The sequence below is a fragment of the Penicillium angulare genome (assembly GCF_028827245.1).
Source record: "Penicillium angulare strain IBT 27051 chromosome Unknown utg000004l_segment0_segment0, whole genome shotgun sequence".
In the NCBI taxonomy this organism is placed as follows: Eukaryota; Fungi; Ascomycota; class Eurotiomycetes; order Eurotiales; family Aspergillaceae; genus Penicillium; species Penicillium angulare.
This window is the reverse complement of record NW_026623163.1, coordinates 1773053-1788377: the sequence shown is the minus strand read 5'-3', so window position 1 is coordinate 1788377 and position 15325 is coordinate 1773053. Positions and strand designations below refer to the sequence as shown.

Sequence of the window (15325 nt, the reverse complement as noted above, 5' to 3'; positions counted from 1 at the left end):
GAACTAAAAAAGAGAGCTTTCTGTCCTACCGGAGTAAGCGCATCCTCCATCCCTGGCTCCATAGTGACAAGGGTGGCGCCAGATTTTATATCTCGCGTACGCAGCATACATACTGTACAGTACCTATAGATATACCACCCCTGCTGCTACCCATCTCCACCCCACGTCCTGTCACAAACTTAAGCACCTTCAGCCACGCTAAAATTTTATGGGATGTGATGAACGTGGTCCTGCAATTCCTTCCGAATCCCTGTTCACTTTTTTCTCTCTAGACTTGTTACTTACCTCCTCATATTTCCCACCACCCCGGTCAAGTCCGCATACAACTACTGCGCCAATCTCCCACAGCTCCCGTGGTCGTTCTTTTCCTTATTAGGGCCCGCATCATCGTCTAGAAGCTAGCTTGCTGCAATCCTTCTCGTCTGTCAGGCACTAACCCCTCTCCGGCGTTTCCCCAAAGTTCCCAAATGCCTGGCGCTACCCTGGCACTCTCTCCCCTTGGCCTTGAATGGTAACTCTAGGGTCGTGGCCGATTAGTAACCTTTGCCTGGATCAGAAAGGATCAGGTTAGTATTTTTTTTGTTTTCTCTTTTTCCTTTTCTTCCCTGCATCTCCCTCGTGGGCTCGTGGCGAATTTATTATTTTGTTCCGTCCACGTTCAGTGTGGATCTGGAGCAAGGCACAAGAGGCATAGCTTTACTTTCCCCCTGCCACAGCCCATAAATCATATTGAGGAGAGGGATTTAAAAAATTGAAAAGTAACAAAGAGAAGAAAAATGGAAAAATTGACATGGAACAGGAGTTTGTTGCCAGAATCACGACTCTCGAAGTCCGTCAAAACAATGGCGTCACAAGTACAAGAACCGGAGCTTCGTTTCGAGGCGTGCGCCGCAACAGCATCGCTTTTCCTATATGCACAGGATTCCACAGTCCTCTGCCTTCACCATGACACCCTCGCGGTCGAACGACGATTTCAGAGCCACAAGGAGAATATTGATTTTATTTCGGTGGATAATGTGAGCGAACGGGGTGCGGGCAGACTGGTTGTCAGTTATGATGTAGGACAGACAGCTATTGTTTGGGATATTTTTACCGGATCAGAAATCTCAAGATTTGCATCTTTCGACCATCTACGGGTGGCATCATGGCTGCGCAATGGAAATGTCGCATTTGGTATGGTTGAAAACTATTCTGTGACTTCAAGTCGCTACCTTTACTGACGAATTGCCTTTGTTCTTCTAGGTAACGACAAGGGCGAAGTTATCCTTTTCGAGCCCTCAACATCAGAACATATCTCTTCGCGAACTATTTTTGACCCTATTACTTCTCTTGCTCCTTCTATGGATTGTCGTACCTATGCGATTGGGTATGTTAATTCGATTGATAAATATTGACCTCAAACTATTCAAGTGCCAAATTCTAACGTTTGGATTGATCAGCTATCAAAATGGATCAATCCTGATCGCAAATCTCCTTCCCCAATTTACCATCCTTCACACATTAACCACATCGCGCGGTCCGTCACCTATCATATCGATCGCCTGGCATGCTTCTTCTTCGAAGCAGAAATCGGACATGCTGGCTACGCAAGCTCAAAATGGCGACCTACGAGTATGGAGCGTATCAAAGCCCGCGGGAAAGGAGTCCCCGAGAGTAATTCGTGTGCTGAAACGATCCGATTCAACTTCTGCAGAGCCGAAATGGATGGCATGGTCTAAAAATGGAAAAATTGTGCAATACCTTGAAGGGTGAGTGAATGGGCAATTTTGAAAGCGCAATTCCGCCGCCACGGCGAGCAAGTTGTACTAATTTGAAATGTTTATGAACAGAGAAACATGGGCTTGGGATGTGCGAACAAAGCATGTTACGTATGAACCAATTCCTACGGTAGATGGAGTTCGGGGACTTGCAAATCATGGCCCTACAGCGACACTGTTTACTATTGGCCCACACAACACAGTCCAGCAGTACGATTTGGAGACCCCGGGAATGGTTGCAAATGTGCAGCATGCACCAGTCAGCTCTAGATCAGTTGTTTCTGAGAATCAACGGTCACAAACGATGTCTCCACCGAGACGTTTGCAGGACCCCCCAAACATTCGAGAGCAGTCTAGTTCGCGACAGCCACCATTTGAGTCCAACAACCTCGACAACCTAAAGCAGCAACGATCAAATCTCATTAGCCCCGCTTCTTCTAGGAGTCGAACGGAATCTGTGAGCTCTAAAGCCTCATCTGGAAAGTTCAGAACAGGTCCATTTGCGCCGCCTAGTGTCTCAGCGCACAGTGCAACAACATTTTCGCTCGCATCGGGTGACAATGATACACCGCAGCCATCAGCTGGGTATAATTATGCCTCTTCAGTCTCAATGTCCTCGGTAAGAAGCTCTCGAGCTGGATCTCGGACAGGATCCCGACTGCGAAATGAGGTGCAAATGAGCCCTGCTGAGAAGAATGTTGTTGATCTATTTCCATTCATCCGGGCACGGTTAAACGACGTCCCATACAAGCCACAACCTTCAATAGATGAGAACAGTTTGACACCCAATGATCTACGCCACCAAATGCTGAGCGTTGTCTTTGGCTGGGAAGGAGATATCTCAGATTTGATTAAGGATGAGTGGAGTCGTCATGCGTATGGAAGTCCAAGTGCGATTCTTCTAGCGCAGTGGCTTGGAGAGACCAACACAGATCATATGGCTGCAATGATCAGCTCTGGGCCAACGACTGCTTCGGATTGGATGCTTCTTGCCCTGAGCCAAATGAAGGGACAAGCACAAGCAAACAAAGTTGGGCAAAGTTTTGTACAAAAGTTGCTGGAGGTCGGGGATATTCATACTGCAGCCTCTATTCTCCTTGGACTGGGAGACAGTAATGATGCCATTGAAGTCTACGTGTCTCGCAAGCATTTCATGGAAGCTATCCTTATGACATGTCTTTTGATGCCGACAGACTGGCAACGCCAGTCATATCTAGTGCGACGATGGGGAGAACATGTTGTTACACAGTCTCAGCAGCAACTCGCCATTCGTTGCTTTATGTGCAGTGGTGCCGAGCCTTCTGAGCCATGGACTTCCCCAGGCGCCCAGCAAGCAACTACATTCGCTGAAGTTATGGGTGGAATTCCGCCATTGACTGCGCCTGAAGTGAACCAATCTATAGAATCCAATGGCATGGTGCCTCCACGTCCGCGATCCGCCTCTTCTAGCCAACGAGCTGCTCCAAACCTGAAGGGCCCTGCACTCAAGCTTATCACATCTTTCGATGCGAAATCTAATAAACGTTTCCGCTTCCCAGGATTGAAAACTGATGATCAAACGCCCACAAACGCGCCCGGTGTTACACCTATTGCTGAGTCTGCTGTGGCGGAATCGGCCGTGGGCTCTTGGAAACTCAATAACATTCAGAGTCTTAACCAAGCAATGACATCGCGAACGACTACTCCTTCATTTAACCGTCGCCGTCTCCCTTCAATTGGCGAAACGCCCGTGGATGTTCAACCTCCTATTTTCTCTCGCGCTCGTTCTCAACAGAGCTCCAGTGCATATGGATCAACATCCGAGGCAGATGAAAACAGTGGTCACGAGCAAAGCCAAGATGAGCAGGTTGATAATGGATTTTTGACACCAGCAAAATACCACCACCAAGGTCTTGACTCCATGAAGCCAAGCCCTCAAACAGCTGTTCAAGCTATGGATAAGTTTGCAGCTATCAAGGGACTTCCTTCGCCATCTCCCGGGGTCTTTGAGGCTCTAACGGACCGCTCTGATTCTCGAAACGGAACTAGAAATCCAAACGGCCTACAGCTTGAGCTCATTCATTCAGAACTGCCATTCCCCGGCCCCCGTAGCCAATCTGGTTTACTTCACAGCGCAAAAAGCACTTCCACTATGAACAGCTATACCTCTGCTAAGAGTCCCAGTGTTACTGGCCGGAGCATCGACCAGTACATCAGCAGTCTTGAAGAAGCAAACTACCATTCGAAGAAGGTTGGCCGCGGAAGAAGAAATACTGGAGATAACGGTACCTCACGCATGGAATCCCGCGAAGAATCTCGAGAAACAGCCCGTGGTCGATACATCCAGTCCGCGAATCGATCGCCATCTTCCCCAGTGCCAATGTCACCCGACGAGGTCGCCCGCTATCATAGTGGAGAGCTAGAATATCCCGATCAGCCACGGAAAAAGTCGAAATCCCGTGTTCGAAGCACCAGCCGAATGAGAAAGGCTGGTTCACGCACCCGTCAGCGCTCTTCTAGCCGGAAACCATCCAGCCGTATGGGTGAGGCCTTGGCACGAGGTCGCAGCTCTGATCGACAAGGCTCTTCTGCTCGATCGCCATCTTCGCCTTTACCGATGACTCTTCCTACGCAAGAATTATCTCAACAAGGTGGCGCGGAGGACCCACTCCGTATTGTTGTTGGGAACCAAAAGCGACTACGTTCGCAACATCGCAGCGCTAGTCGTCGTCGCGCAGAACGGGGAACTAGCTCTAGGCGAGAAGGTTCGCCTGAGACTAAACACAAGGTGTCTTATAGTCAGCCTGAGATTCGTGCACCCCGAGAATTTGACCTTCCTGCTCAACCTGAACGTTTCGAGCAATTGAGCAGTAAGGCATTTGGTCATGAGGAAGTCTTGAGCGCGAAGGCATTTGGGCAAGATGATACTCTCGGTAGCCAGGCCTTTGAACAGCAATCCCTGGGAAGCCAAGCCTACGGACAAGAGTCTCTGGGAAGTCAAGCGTATGGGCAGGAAAATCTGGGTAGCCAGGCTTACGGGCAAGAATCCGTTAGCAGTGAAGCCTATGGACAAGAATCTCTAGGAAGTCAAGCGTATGGAGAAGAGAATCTGTTAAGCAGCCAGAGATTCGGGGATGAGGAAGTCCTAAGTCCCTCAGCATATAGACAGGAGGAAACCTTAGGCAATCAAGCTTTTGGACAGCAAACACTGGGCAATCAAGCCTTCGGACAAGATCAAATGCTAAGCAGCAAGGCTTTCGGACATGCAGACACCTTGAGCAACAGAGCCTTCAGCCCGGAGAACATGTTTGTCAACGGACACAGCCAAAGCAGACCAGCCTCTACTGCCAATGAACTCCAGGTCCAAATTTCTCCAACAACACCATTTGTCAGTCTGGCCGAGAGGAAGAGAAGAGAGCTAGCCGCCGCTGAATTGGAAGCACGCCGCCTGTCCCTGGCACGGAACCCATCTGCACCCAACATCCCATTCCCGGGAGAACTAGCCAGATCACCTCTGGAAAGCCCACCTCCATTCTATGGAAACTCCTACTTCCCACGAGCCCCATCTCGCAACAACATCCCTCCAGCAAAAGTATCGCCTGAGTACCATAGCAGCTCGGATTCAAGCTCTAGTTCTCGCAACCCCGTCGGACTTCCAGCAACGCCACGAGCAATGCGGCACCCCAAGTATGGCGGCGGCCAGGAAGAACGACCACCCTCCGTCCCTACCATACCAACAAACAGCTATGGATATGGATCTCCCCATCTAAACGATGCCCGATACCAAAGCGAAGCCGCAGAAAGAATTGGCAGATCAATGTCCGTTCCCATGCCAGAGGGTCCAGCAACCAGATACAAGAATCCACCTCCAGTACCATCCGAGGTCCCGATGCACCCGCATTTCAACCCTAATCTTCCCCGAAGCCGCTCAAACAGCCGTGTTCGTAACGGAGGCCACCGCCGCACCAGCTCAGGCGGATATGTCTCAAATACCTCCCCCCAGCGCAATCCAAGCATCGAAGAAACAATCGGAGGCTCATTGCCCAGAAGACCATCTGGACCACAAATAGACTTGATTCCACCCCCGCCTCCTCCGCCGCCAGCTCCTCCTCTCCTCCCCGAACTGCAGCATCTAAGTGGTCCTCTACCTCCGCCTCCACCTCCATTCCCAATGCCAATGGATGTCAGCTCCCCACGACAGTCTACTGCTACAATTGATGTTGCCATTGATAATGAGGACTTTGGCCGCCACATTCCTCGTGCTATGACGGCTGCTCCGACTATTCATGTTAATGCGAGTGAGCCTAAGAACGGCAACAAAGAGAAACGTGGATCATTTGAGTCTCAGCATCGTCGGAACCGGAGCTCAAACAATGAGAGTTTCGCGAACAAGCTGCGCAGCTTAACTCGTATTCGAGGTAATAGTCGCAGCGTTGAACCATGGGGCACGGCTACTGAATGGGGATCTGATCCTCATGAGCTCGACATGCCGTATGAAACATTGCACTCTCGTGCCTATGCACCCGGTCAGAACTACTACTAAGACAGTTTCGATGTTTTTATTCTTTCTCCTACCATTTTATTGCATTTTTGTTTCTTTTTGACACTCGCTTGTCTCATATCATATCACATCATATCATACTGTTCTCCTATTCCCCATTTTGATGATTCATGCGTTTTATGTTTAGCGAATTTCTTTATGTCTATTTCTCTTCTCTTCTTCTCTCATCAAGTCCTTATCTGCGTTACTGATATACCCTCACTTGCTATATTATTCTCCCCATTTTCTAGGCTCACTGCCTCTTCACTACCACAGCTACAAGAATCCCATGCGCCACTTAGCCCATTTCCCCGTATACATAACCCCTTGGCATCTATATTTCCGTCTCTACCAAAATTGCAAATCTTGTATCCTTCCTATATTACCTTTCTTCCAAGGTTTCCTCACCACAAGAACTATCATACCAGATGGAACTTTTGAACGTCGGGTCTACAGCTATATGCCTGCAAAGGCTAATAGGTAACGGTTTGCGGAGTTACAAAAAAAGACAGAATTGATTCAGATACAAGTCCTTGAAATTGTACTACACAACATATATCCATGTAGCGTAGATAGAAAGGAAGTAAATTCAAATTTCTGGTATCTTATGATCCCCAACCCCGTCGAGTCGGTTCACCAGATGCATTCCTCTCTTGCTCCATCATCCTATCAAAATCAGCCTGGGCCTGGTCCTTCTCTAGTCGTCGATCAACATCATATGAATCCCGCGCACCAACAGGAACATCATCTGCAGGCGGAGACTGAGCCTGAGCCTGTCCCCATCCAGAAGTAGAGGACTGTCGCGCAGGAGCCTGCGATCTAGGTGGTGCATTCTGAGCCCGGATGCGATCCCAAGTACTCATAGACGAGCCATTAGGGTTCGTATTCCGGTACTCAGCCGCAGTCGGACTAGCATCGTCGTCCTGGCCACCAAGGAAGAAATCAGTAGATGACTCTCCCTGCGACGAAGACCGTTGCGCAGGCGCAGATCCATATCTAGAACTTTGCGATTGGTACCCAGACGCCGGGGAATCATATGTAGACTGGTTCGCGGCAGGCGCATCATAACTGTATTGTTCCGGTTCTGGCGTCTGAGTTTCATCAAAGCCACTGTCCCCCGACAAGTCACGTCTCAATCTCTCCACAACCTCTCTCTTCCCGTTAACATTCATGGACATCGAAGCAGCAGCCTCAAGCTTCCGCTTCCGAACCTCCTCTTCCTTCTGACCCTTCGTATCATGTCTCCATTGCGCAAGCTTCGGATCCCTAAGAAGATCCGTCATACCCGTCCACGTCGATCCAACAGTTGACAACATCCACCCGCACGATCCAATCCAAAATACCCTGAATCCAGTCCTAGCGGCTTGAGGCCAGAACGCGGACGGATCAGCCCTCGCAATGCTCAGCATTGTCGTAAGCCGTTGTGCAAATGTAAGATCGGCCGTTTGCCGAGCTGCCTTCCTGTACTCCCAAACTCCACCGGCAATTAACGATACTGGTAATCCGATTCGGCCGTAGTACAGGGCGTGTGTGGAATTGGCGCAGAACGAATCTAGCTCTTCTTGTGTCGCGGTGCGCCCGGTAAGAACCCAAGTCCCTTGTAAGCGGTCATAGATATTACGTCCCACTGATTTTTGCCAGGATCTGTTTCCGAGAAAGCCGAAGTAGAGGGTGAATAGGTCGGGGTGTTCGATGAATTCTGGTTTGATTCTTAGACCACCCAGGAGCGATTGGGGGTGGTTGGTTGCTTGTCTTATTGGGGCGCCGGTCGAGGGGCTTTCATTTGAAAATGAGCCTGCTTGCGGCGAGGCACCTTCGAGGACCATCTTGTCTGAATTCAATGCTGGGTATTGGTATAAATTGGATCTTGGAGTGGGAAGAGCTTAAGCTTGGTTTATGACGTTTTGGTGGTTCCGCCAAGATCAGGTAATCACTTTTCTGCCTGGTGTTACAGGTGTCAAGGTGTCATGCCGAGAATTGCTAATACCACCCCTCAAATGGCTAAACCCACCCCTTCTAAGCCGCTTTGGGAAATTCTGCCGTATTTGTAATATGAGCCGTTAACAAGGCGGTGTAATTTAAAATGGGCGGTCAATGGAGGCGGTGGACGCCCCGACACACCAAACCACACCAAACCACATCAAAAAAGGCGTCTATTGCGGAGCGCCCGGATATCTCTATTCTTTGATAACAATCAATTATATTTTAGCACGTGATTATTAAATAACGTATATTTATTAATCCAGAAGGGTTTTAAAAAATGGTTTAAAATGGTATTGCTGTAGTAAATCAAAGTAGGGGTTAAAATATGTAAAGTTACTATGTAAAGGTAAATAATAGGGAAATGGCAAAGTATGGCGAGGTGTAGTGAGCATGTGACCTGCCGTTTACGGAAATATTAAGAGAAGCTGATTGGCTGCCGAGGCCCCACAGTACCCTCAGGAATGTGCATTTTTATTACTCCCGTTACCATATCAATATTTTAAGCAATAACAATATTTTAAACATATATTTGAATACCTCCCCTTCGCTAAAATGATTTCTTCTTTTAGAGTATTGTTATTTTCTATCTTCTCTACTACCCCTGAAAATTTGAAGCTATTTGGTTATTATTATGTCACTGGAAACTACTGAATCTCTTATGTCTAGTCCTAGGCTGTCAACTACCCCTCCTCCTACGTTCCGCGATGATTTTCTCAACACTATCGACACAATTTATGACGAAGAGACTCAATATCCCGAAGAGCCATTGGCTGATATATACTCAGATATTGAGCCAAGTTTCCCTCTATTTAAGCTGAATCCGCCCTGGAAACTCGAGTATTCTTCGCCGGATGAAGCTCAAACCGAGATGAATCAATTTGCAGCTACCCAAGGCTATGCAGTTGTTTCAAAACGCTCAAAATCCTCTAACGGGGTAAAACTCAAGGTTATTTACCAATGCTGGCGAGGTGGTGAATATTGTGACCGCCGGACTATAGGACTTGATGCAGAAAAACGCAGAAGAGGCCGTACAAAAAAGTGTAACTGTCCATTTGAGGTTATTCTTCGTCGACATGGAGATATATGGTTATTGGAAATTGGAAATGGTAGCCATAACCATACACCATCACCCGCCGTCAATATTCCTTATCTTCGCCAAATGGCTATGAAAAAAAGAGGTTTGGAGATTGAACAGGCTATCCAGCAGGGGCTTTGGCCTCGCCAGATTACGGATCAGCTCAGGAATGAAGGCGAACATGTTATCGCGAAGAACATCTATAATATTAAGATGGATCTTAACAAAAGACGACTTGGCGGCCGCTCATCTATTCAAACACTTCTCCAAGACCTCCCAAATTCAGGGGATTGGTGTATCCGCTGTAGATCGGATAACAACGATATTTTACTTGCTTTATTCGCCATCCACCGGACTTCCATTGGATTTTTACGTCTTTTTCCCTATATTCTTTGGATGGATACAACATTTAAAACCAACAAGTTCAAAATGCCATTGCTTGATATTACTGGAATGACATCAACAAACCAGACATTCTCCGCTGGCTTCTGTTTTTTATCAGACTCTACTACTGATTCATTTTGCTGGGCATTACAGCAATTACAGTCAGTATTAGCGGTAGAATCAATCCCTGAGCCATTGACTGTATTTACAGACAAAGAGCTTGCAATTCTCAGTGCTATACCAATGGTTTTTACACTTAACCATATGCTTTGTTTGTGGCATATCAATAAGTGCATCCTTGCCCATGCGCGTACTCCTATTCGTCAGTATCTTGAATGGGAGATTAAAGAAGCTGCAAAAAAACAAGAGATATTCTCTTTGAAGAATGGGTGTATACGGCAGGAGAAGCTTCATCGGTGGTGGAGAATGAAACAGTTCTGGCATGAAATTGTTACTGCTTTAACGCCTCAAGATTTCGAACAAAAATGGCAGGAATTTCAGCAAACTTACTGTCATGAGATCTTCTCTAAGCTAATTCGTTATATCCAGAAGGAATGGCTTAACCCAATATATGCGAAGATGTTTTTACACCATTATACTCGGCATTATTTTCACTTTGGTGAGGTAGCAACATCTCGAAATGAGTCGGCACATTGGGCATTTAAACGTGATCAACAGGTAATTCTCCTATTATTATTGAGGGATTTTCTATTAAAATTTAGCCAGGGAACCTCAACTTCTCTCCTTGGAGCCTTTGATATCTTTGAACAGACAATTAAACGTCAATATTCAAATATTCAATATCAGTTACATGACCAGACACTTGGACGATTCACAGATCATCAATCCTATACATTTTTACTACCAAATCTCATACAGAGAATTTCCCTTGAAGCCATTCGCCGTCTGGAGAAAGAAATCAACACATATCTACCTATCCATATCGAAAAACCTCAAATTCCTATCTTCTGTGTATGCGGCAAAGGCAGGGGCATTCCATGCATCCATCAAATTATTCCATATTATAATGAGAAAAAGCCACTTCCTCTTGATCTCTTCCACTTACAGTGGCATCTTCAGGAGGCTGATTCACCACAGTTTCATCCAGATCTTCTTCGTATACAGGAGCCAAGAATTCGGGATGATCGGAGGGTATGGATATCGCGAGGATCGTATACAGCATCACAGGCCTCGGTGGCCACATCACAGGCCTCGGGGGCCCGGCAAGACCCCCGAGGCCCAGAGGGATCACAGGGGCGGATCCCAAGCTTATGGGAGCAGCTAGATGCTGTTGAAGATGCTGTAGATCGTGAGTTTTATGAGCAATGGTCCCAACAAGGCTCTCAGCAGCCACCAACTGTGCAATCTCGGAGGAGACCCAATACATGTGGAAATTGCGGCGTGGAGGGGCATAAAAGGCCTGGGTGTCCGTTGATCAACAGATTTGCCAGTTAATTCGACTGAAAATGCATTTGCCGGTGTTTTTAAAATCAGCCTCTGTTTCCTCTTTAGGTTTAGCTTGGAATGAGATAACTTGCTTGCATATTAAATGTCGTTAAATGTGTGGTAAAATGGAAGCTTTTTACGTGGAGATGAGATTTAATTCTGGACCGTATTCATGCTGCCGGCAGAAAATTGATGCCTTTGTGCCTTGTGGTATTACAAATACGGCGGTGAGCTTAGAAGGGGTGGGTTTAGCCATTTGAGGGGTGGTATTAGCAATTCTCTGTCATGCCCGAACAGTTGTGAACTATAACGTATCTCAATACTGGCTATTGTTTTTGCCTTTAATTAATCACTTGTAATCAACTGGACAATCAGTAAAGATGCCTATTTCATTGATGAGATTCTGATCAAATCTACTAGTATATCTGCCAACATATTCAACAGGTAACTCTTCGAACCAATTCCTAGAATCACAAACATTCCCCGATTACCGTGACGACAATTATATATGGTCGAGAGAGTATTAATTGATCATTTGAATTCAATTATCTGTGTTATTGATATTACCTGTTATGAGTGGTATTTCTTTCACCACTTCTCAACGTAGGGCCTCAGATCCAACTCAAACGCAAAAGTAGTACGCGGCTGAGTATGCAGATACCAGTACGAATCCGCAATCTAAGAACCGATTAGTATCATGACGTGCATAATAATTATCCAAAAGAAACAAAACTTACAGCGTCAGGGCTCAGCTTGGAATCTTCAACGCCAGAGCCCCACGCCTTTGTGCGAGGGATATCGATAATTCCATCAATAATAGTATGCGATACGTGAACACCCTGGGGACCGAACTCCCGAGCTAGCGATTGTGAAAGAGCTCTAAGAGCAAACTTCGCAGCTGCGAAAGACGCAAACTGAGGTGATCCCTTAATACTAGCTGTAGCGCCGGTGAAGATCAAGGTGGGAGGGTGCGTAGATGACTCCTTGCCCTTGAGGAGAAGAGGCAGTGCTCGCTGAGCAAAGTTAAAGCCACCCTTTCTGTATAAGCTATTAGAAAAGGCACAATAGATTTTGGCGTTTAAAAGAATTCCCGGGTATGAGGTGATACGTACGCTTGGCCATTCAATCCAGCCGCGAAGTCATCTTCCGTCAGTTCAAGGAAAGGCTTCTTGACAAAGCCACCACCAGGATTGAAAACTGCTGCTGCTAATACGGAGCCAGGATACTTCTTCTCAATTTGATCGAATGCACTGTTGACACTTTTGCTGTCGCTGACATCAGTGCTGATACCCACTGCTTCCCCGCCGTTGGAGGTGATTTCCTTTACAACTGCATCGTAGCTTTCAGGGCTGCGAGCAAGCACGACAACGGGGTATATTTTTGCGAAGCGTCTAGCGATAGATGCGCCCTTGATAAACCAGTATTAGAATATGTCTGTGATTGTTGAGGTATCATCATCATTGATAACATACAGTGCCTGGACCGACGCCAGCGATAACTGCAAGTGTTTTACTGGCCATGTTTGCGTAAGTGTTTGTTAAAGATGCTCTGCGACAATTAAATAAGATAACTGTTTTTTCTTAGTCTTTAGAATTGGGAGGGACTGGAAATAAATAGAATGTCTCGGCCTTTGATTGACGGCCGACGCTTAGAAATAGCAAGCGGGGTTTAATCATCAAAGGCATGGATGATATCATCTTCATGGAATGAGACTGGTACACAATTGAAATTGATGATAATATCTTCCGAAGATCTCATTCTCTGCAGCAGTAACGCAATTATTTATTAATGATGTTCATAGCACATCACAGTATGTGTACTAAGTAGAATAACCGCGTGGATCATGCACGCTAACAATATCATGGCTAGTTTCGACTGGCCTATTAAGTTTCAGTGGGGTTTCATCTATGGAATTTGCCTTATCAGTATGACGTTTTCTTTGACATAGGATTCCTCGCCCAGTTGATTCATACTTACCGCACACTTTACTATACTAATACATATCGAAGCACTGGTGACCCACCCATCAACTCTGCACTTCATCCGCAGTCGCGCCCGCGCCCGCAAATGCGGCCGCACCCGCATCGCAAAATTGGCGCATCTCCCTATTCTAGTACAGGCAACTTGAAGCAAGCAAGGCTGCCTAGTCTTCCCAGAGCCCATAGGAAATATGTAAAAGTACAACATCGCACAACATTGAACATAGCCTACCCACCAAACGATTAAAAGGATTCTTGTCAACATATGACGTTAAGATCTAGTACTGCTAAGCTATGGGCGATGGTTCGCACCAATCCCTCCCAGACTTAACTGGGAAAGTCGCCATCGTGACTGGCGGTCATACAGGGCTGTACGTCACTCTCCAAGTTGAACTATTCAATTTGCCTTCGAGTTTCTATTGAGGATGCAATTGCTAAATTGAATGTTCTACTGTCTGGCAGCGGCTTCGGCACTAGCATCGAGCTTGCGAAACATGGTGCCCGAGTGTATATTGCCAGTCGATCAGCCGCGAAGTTCAAAGATGCAGAGCGAGAAGTCGCTTTGGAATGCCCGGAAGCAGATGTCCGATTTCTGGAATTGAACTTGGCTGATTTGAATAGTGTACGGGAAGCGGCAAACTGTTTTGCTACGTGAGTTGGATATTTGGGGTTTGGCGAGTCGAAGTTCTTTCTAATGATGGATGAGCAATGTAGGTAGGAGTCATTTCTTCATTTGCTTGTTAATAACGCTGGAGTATGTGCATTCGTTCTCTTCCAAGATGTTCAAGTTGCTTACTCTTTCTAGGTTATGTGCCTTCCATACGAGGAGACGGTGGAAGGGTTTGAGATGCAAATAGGAGTGAGAACTCTCCATACCGTAATGTTAATGTTGAAAAGCTAAAAGTATCTAGGTAAATTATATTGGCCACTTTCTCTTCTCGAGGTTGCTTCTCCCGATGCTCCAGATAACAGCCGAGAAGGCCGTCAAGGGAAGCGTCCGTGTCGTGAACGTATCCAGCGATGAGCACACCAAGCTCGCCCCGAAGGAGGGCATAATATCCTCAGATATGAACATGAAGAATGACTTCTCAGTTTGGGCTCGATATGGCCACTCCAAGATTGCCAACGTCCTGCATTTGAAAGAGCTGGCTAAGATATATTCGAATATCTTGGCTCTGTCGCTGCATCCGGGGACAGTGAAGACGTACGTTGATCATGTTCCTTTTTCTCCTGCTTGCTTCTGCAAAATTCGACTCTGACAGTCCTCAGAAACCTATCCGCAGGGCCGATCTCCTCGACTCCCCTCTACCGGTTGATAAAGCCGATTGTCGAGCTCGGTGCACCTGGTCCGCGAAAGGGGGCGGCGAACATTCTTTTCGCTGCTGTGTCGCCAAACCTCAAGTTAGAGTCCGATAATGGCGCATACTTACTCCCGATAGGAAAGGTCTCGGCGCCCAGTAAAGCGGGATCTGATGCGAAGATGGCGGAGGACCTCTGGGAGTGGACCGTGAAGGCCCTCATGAGTCGAGGTTATGAATAGGTCAAATCAAGCAATATGTCATATACCAGCCACTCCGCAGTCAATCGATTCAAAAGCCGTCAAGGGCATACATTATCATCTCCACACAAACGTTTTAGCAGACGGAAATACCTCCACCCTTGCCGTAGAAGTGTTAATCTTTCACCGTCGACGGCTGACAATACCGTGGTCGCGTTGCTGATGAAGGATACGCACTCATCTTGGCAATTCGATGCAGCGGCACCGGTAAAGGCGACCCAAGCGAATAACTCTGGAGCGTTTCGGACCCAATATGGTGACTCTATTTGTAGTAGGCGTGTCAAAAGCTGTCGAGTTGTATCATTTCCGGTAGTGTTTGGAGTTTGTTCAGACTCGAACTGTCGCCGAAGCATTTCCCAGAATAACTGGCAACAGATTTGGCAGCACTCGTTAAGCTGGCTGCCGTGGAGAGTGACGGTCTCTCAAGGATGCGATATCCATCTGAGTACTCGTCGCAAAGGAAAGCGTACGCTCAACTTCAGCAAGAATAATCTCGCGATCTGCGTCAAATAAATGATCCAGCCGTGAAATGACCTCGTATACGTCCAATATTGAGTCTAAAGTGGTGTTTTCAAAAACCATTCGATCCCGACTCTAGGTAGCTCTTGAAAGAATATTCCGGAG

The 15325-nt window shown here is 47.0% G+C and overlaps 5 protein-coding genes across 5 annotated transcripts; 3 read left to right on the top strand and 2 right to left on the bottom strand.

The window, feature by feature from the left end:
• Nucleotides 1-842: 842 nt before the first annotated feature.
• Nucleotides 843-6279, top strand: N7478_004602 (WD40 repeat domain-containing protein; the record flags this gene model as incomplete). The annotated part of the gene is made up of 4 exons (XM_056920816.1): nt 843-1173; nt 1243-1366; nt 1440-1748; nt 1830-6279. The coding sequence occupies 4 exons, from the start codon at nt 843-845 to the stop codon at nt 6277-6279; spliced, it is 5214 nt and encodes a 1737-aa protein (XP_056778853.1).
• Nucleotides 6280-6881: 602 nt separating this feature from the next.
• N7478_004601 (putative endo-1,3(4)-beta-glucanase) lies at nt 6882-8102 on the bottom strand (the record flags this gene model as incomplete). The annotated part of the gene is made up of 1 exon (XM_056920815.1): nt 6882-8102. One exon carries the CDS (start codon nt 8100-8102, stop codon nt 6882-6884), a length of 1221 nt encoding a protein of 406 aa, XP_056778852.1.
• A 788-nt stretch (nt 8103-8890) lies between these two features.
• N7478_004600 (uncharacterized protein) lies at nt 8891-11173 on the top strand (the record flags this gene model as incomplete). Its single annotated transcript, XM_056920814.1, has 2 exons — nt 8891-10396; nt 10598-11173. 2 exons carry the CDS (start codon nt 8891-8893, stop codon nt 11171-11173), a joined length of 2082 nt encoding a protein of 693 aa, XP_056778851.1.
• A 579-nt stretch (nt 11174-11752) lies between these two features.
• Nucleotides 11753-12684, bottom strand: N7478_004599 (oxidoreductase, short chain dehydrogenase/reductase family; the record flags this gene model as incomplete). Its single annotated transcript, XM_056920813.1, has 4 exons — nt 11753-11842; nt 11902-12202; nt 12277-12572; nt 12637-12684. The coding sequence occupies 4 exons, from the start codon at nt 12682-12684 to the stop codon at nt 11753-11755; spliced, it is 735 nt and encodes a 244-aa protein (XP_056778850.1).
• A 753-nt stretch (nt 12685-13437) lies between these two features.
• N7478_004598 (retinol dehydrogenase) lies at nt 13438-14683 on the top strand (the record flags this gene model as incomplete). Its single annotated transcript, XM_056920812.1, has 5 exons — nt 13438-13514; nt 13606-13765; nt 13949-14002; nt 14055-14347; nt 14413-14683. 5 exons carry the CDS (start codon nt 13438-13440, stop codon nt 14681-14683), a joined length of 855 nt encoding a protein of 284 aa, XP_056778849.1.
• Nucleotides 14684-15325: the final 642 nt, after the last annotated feature.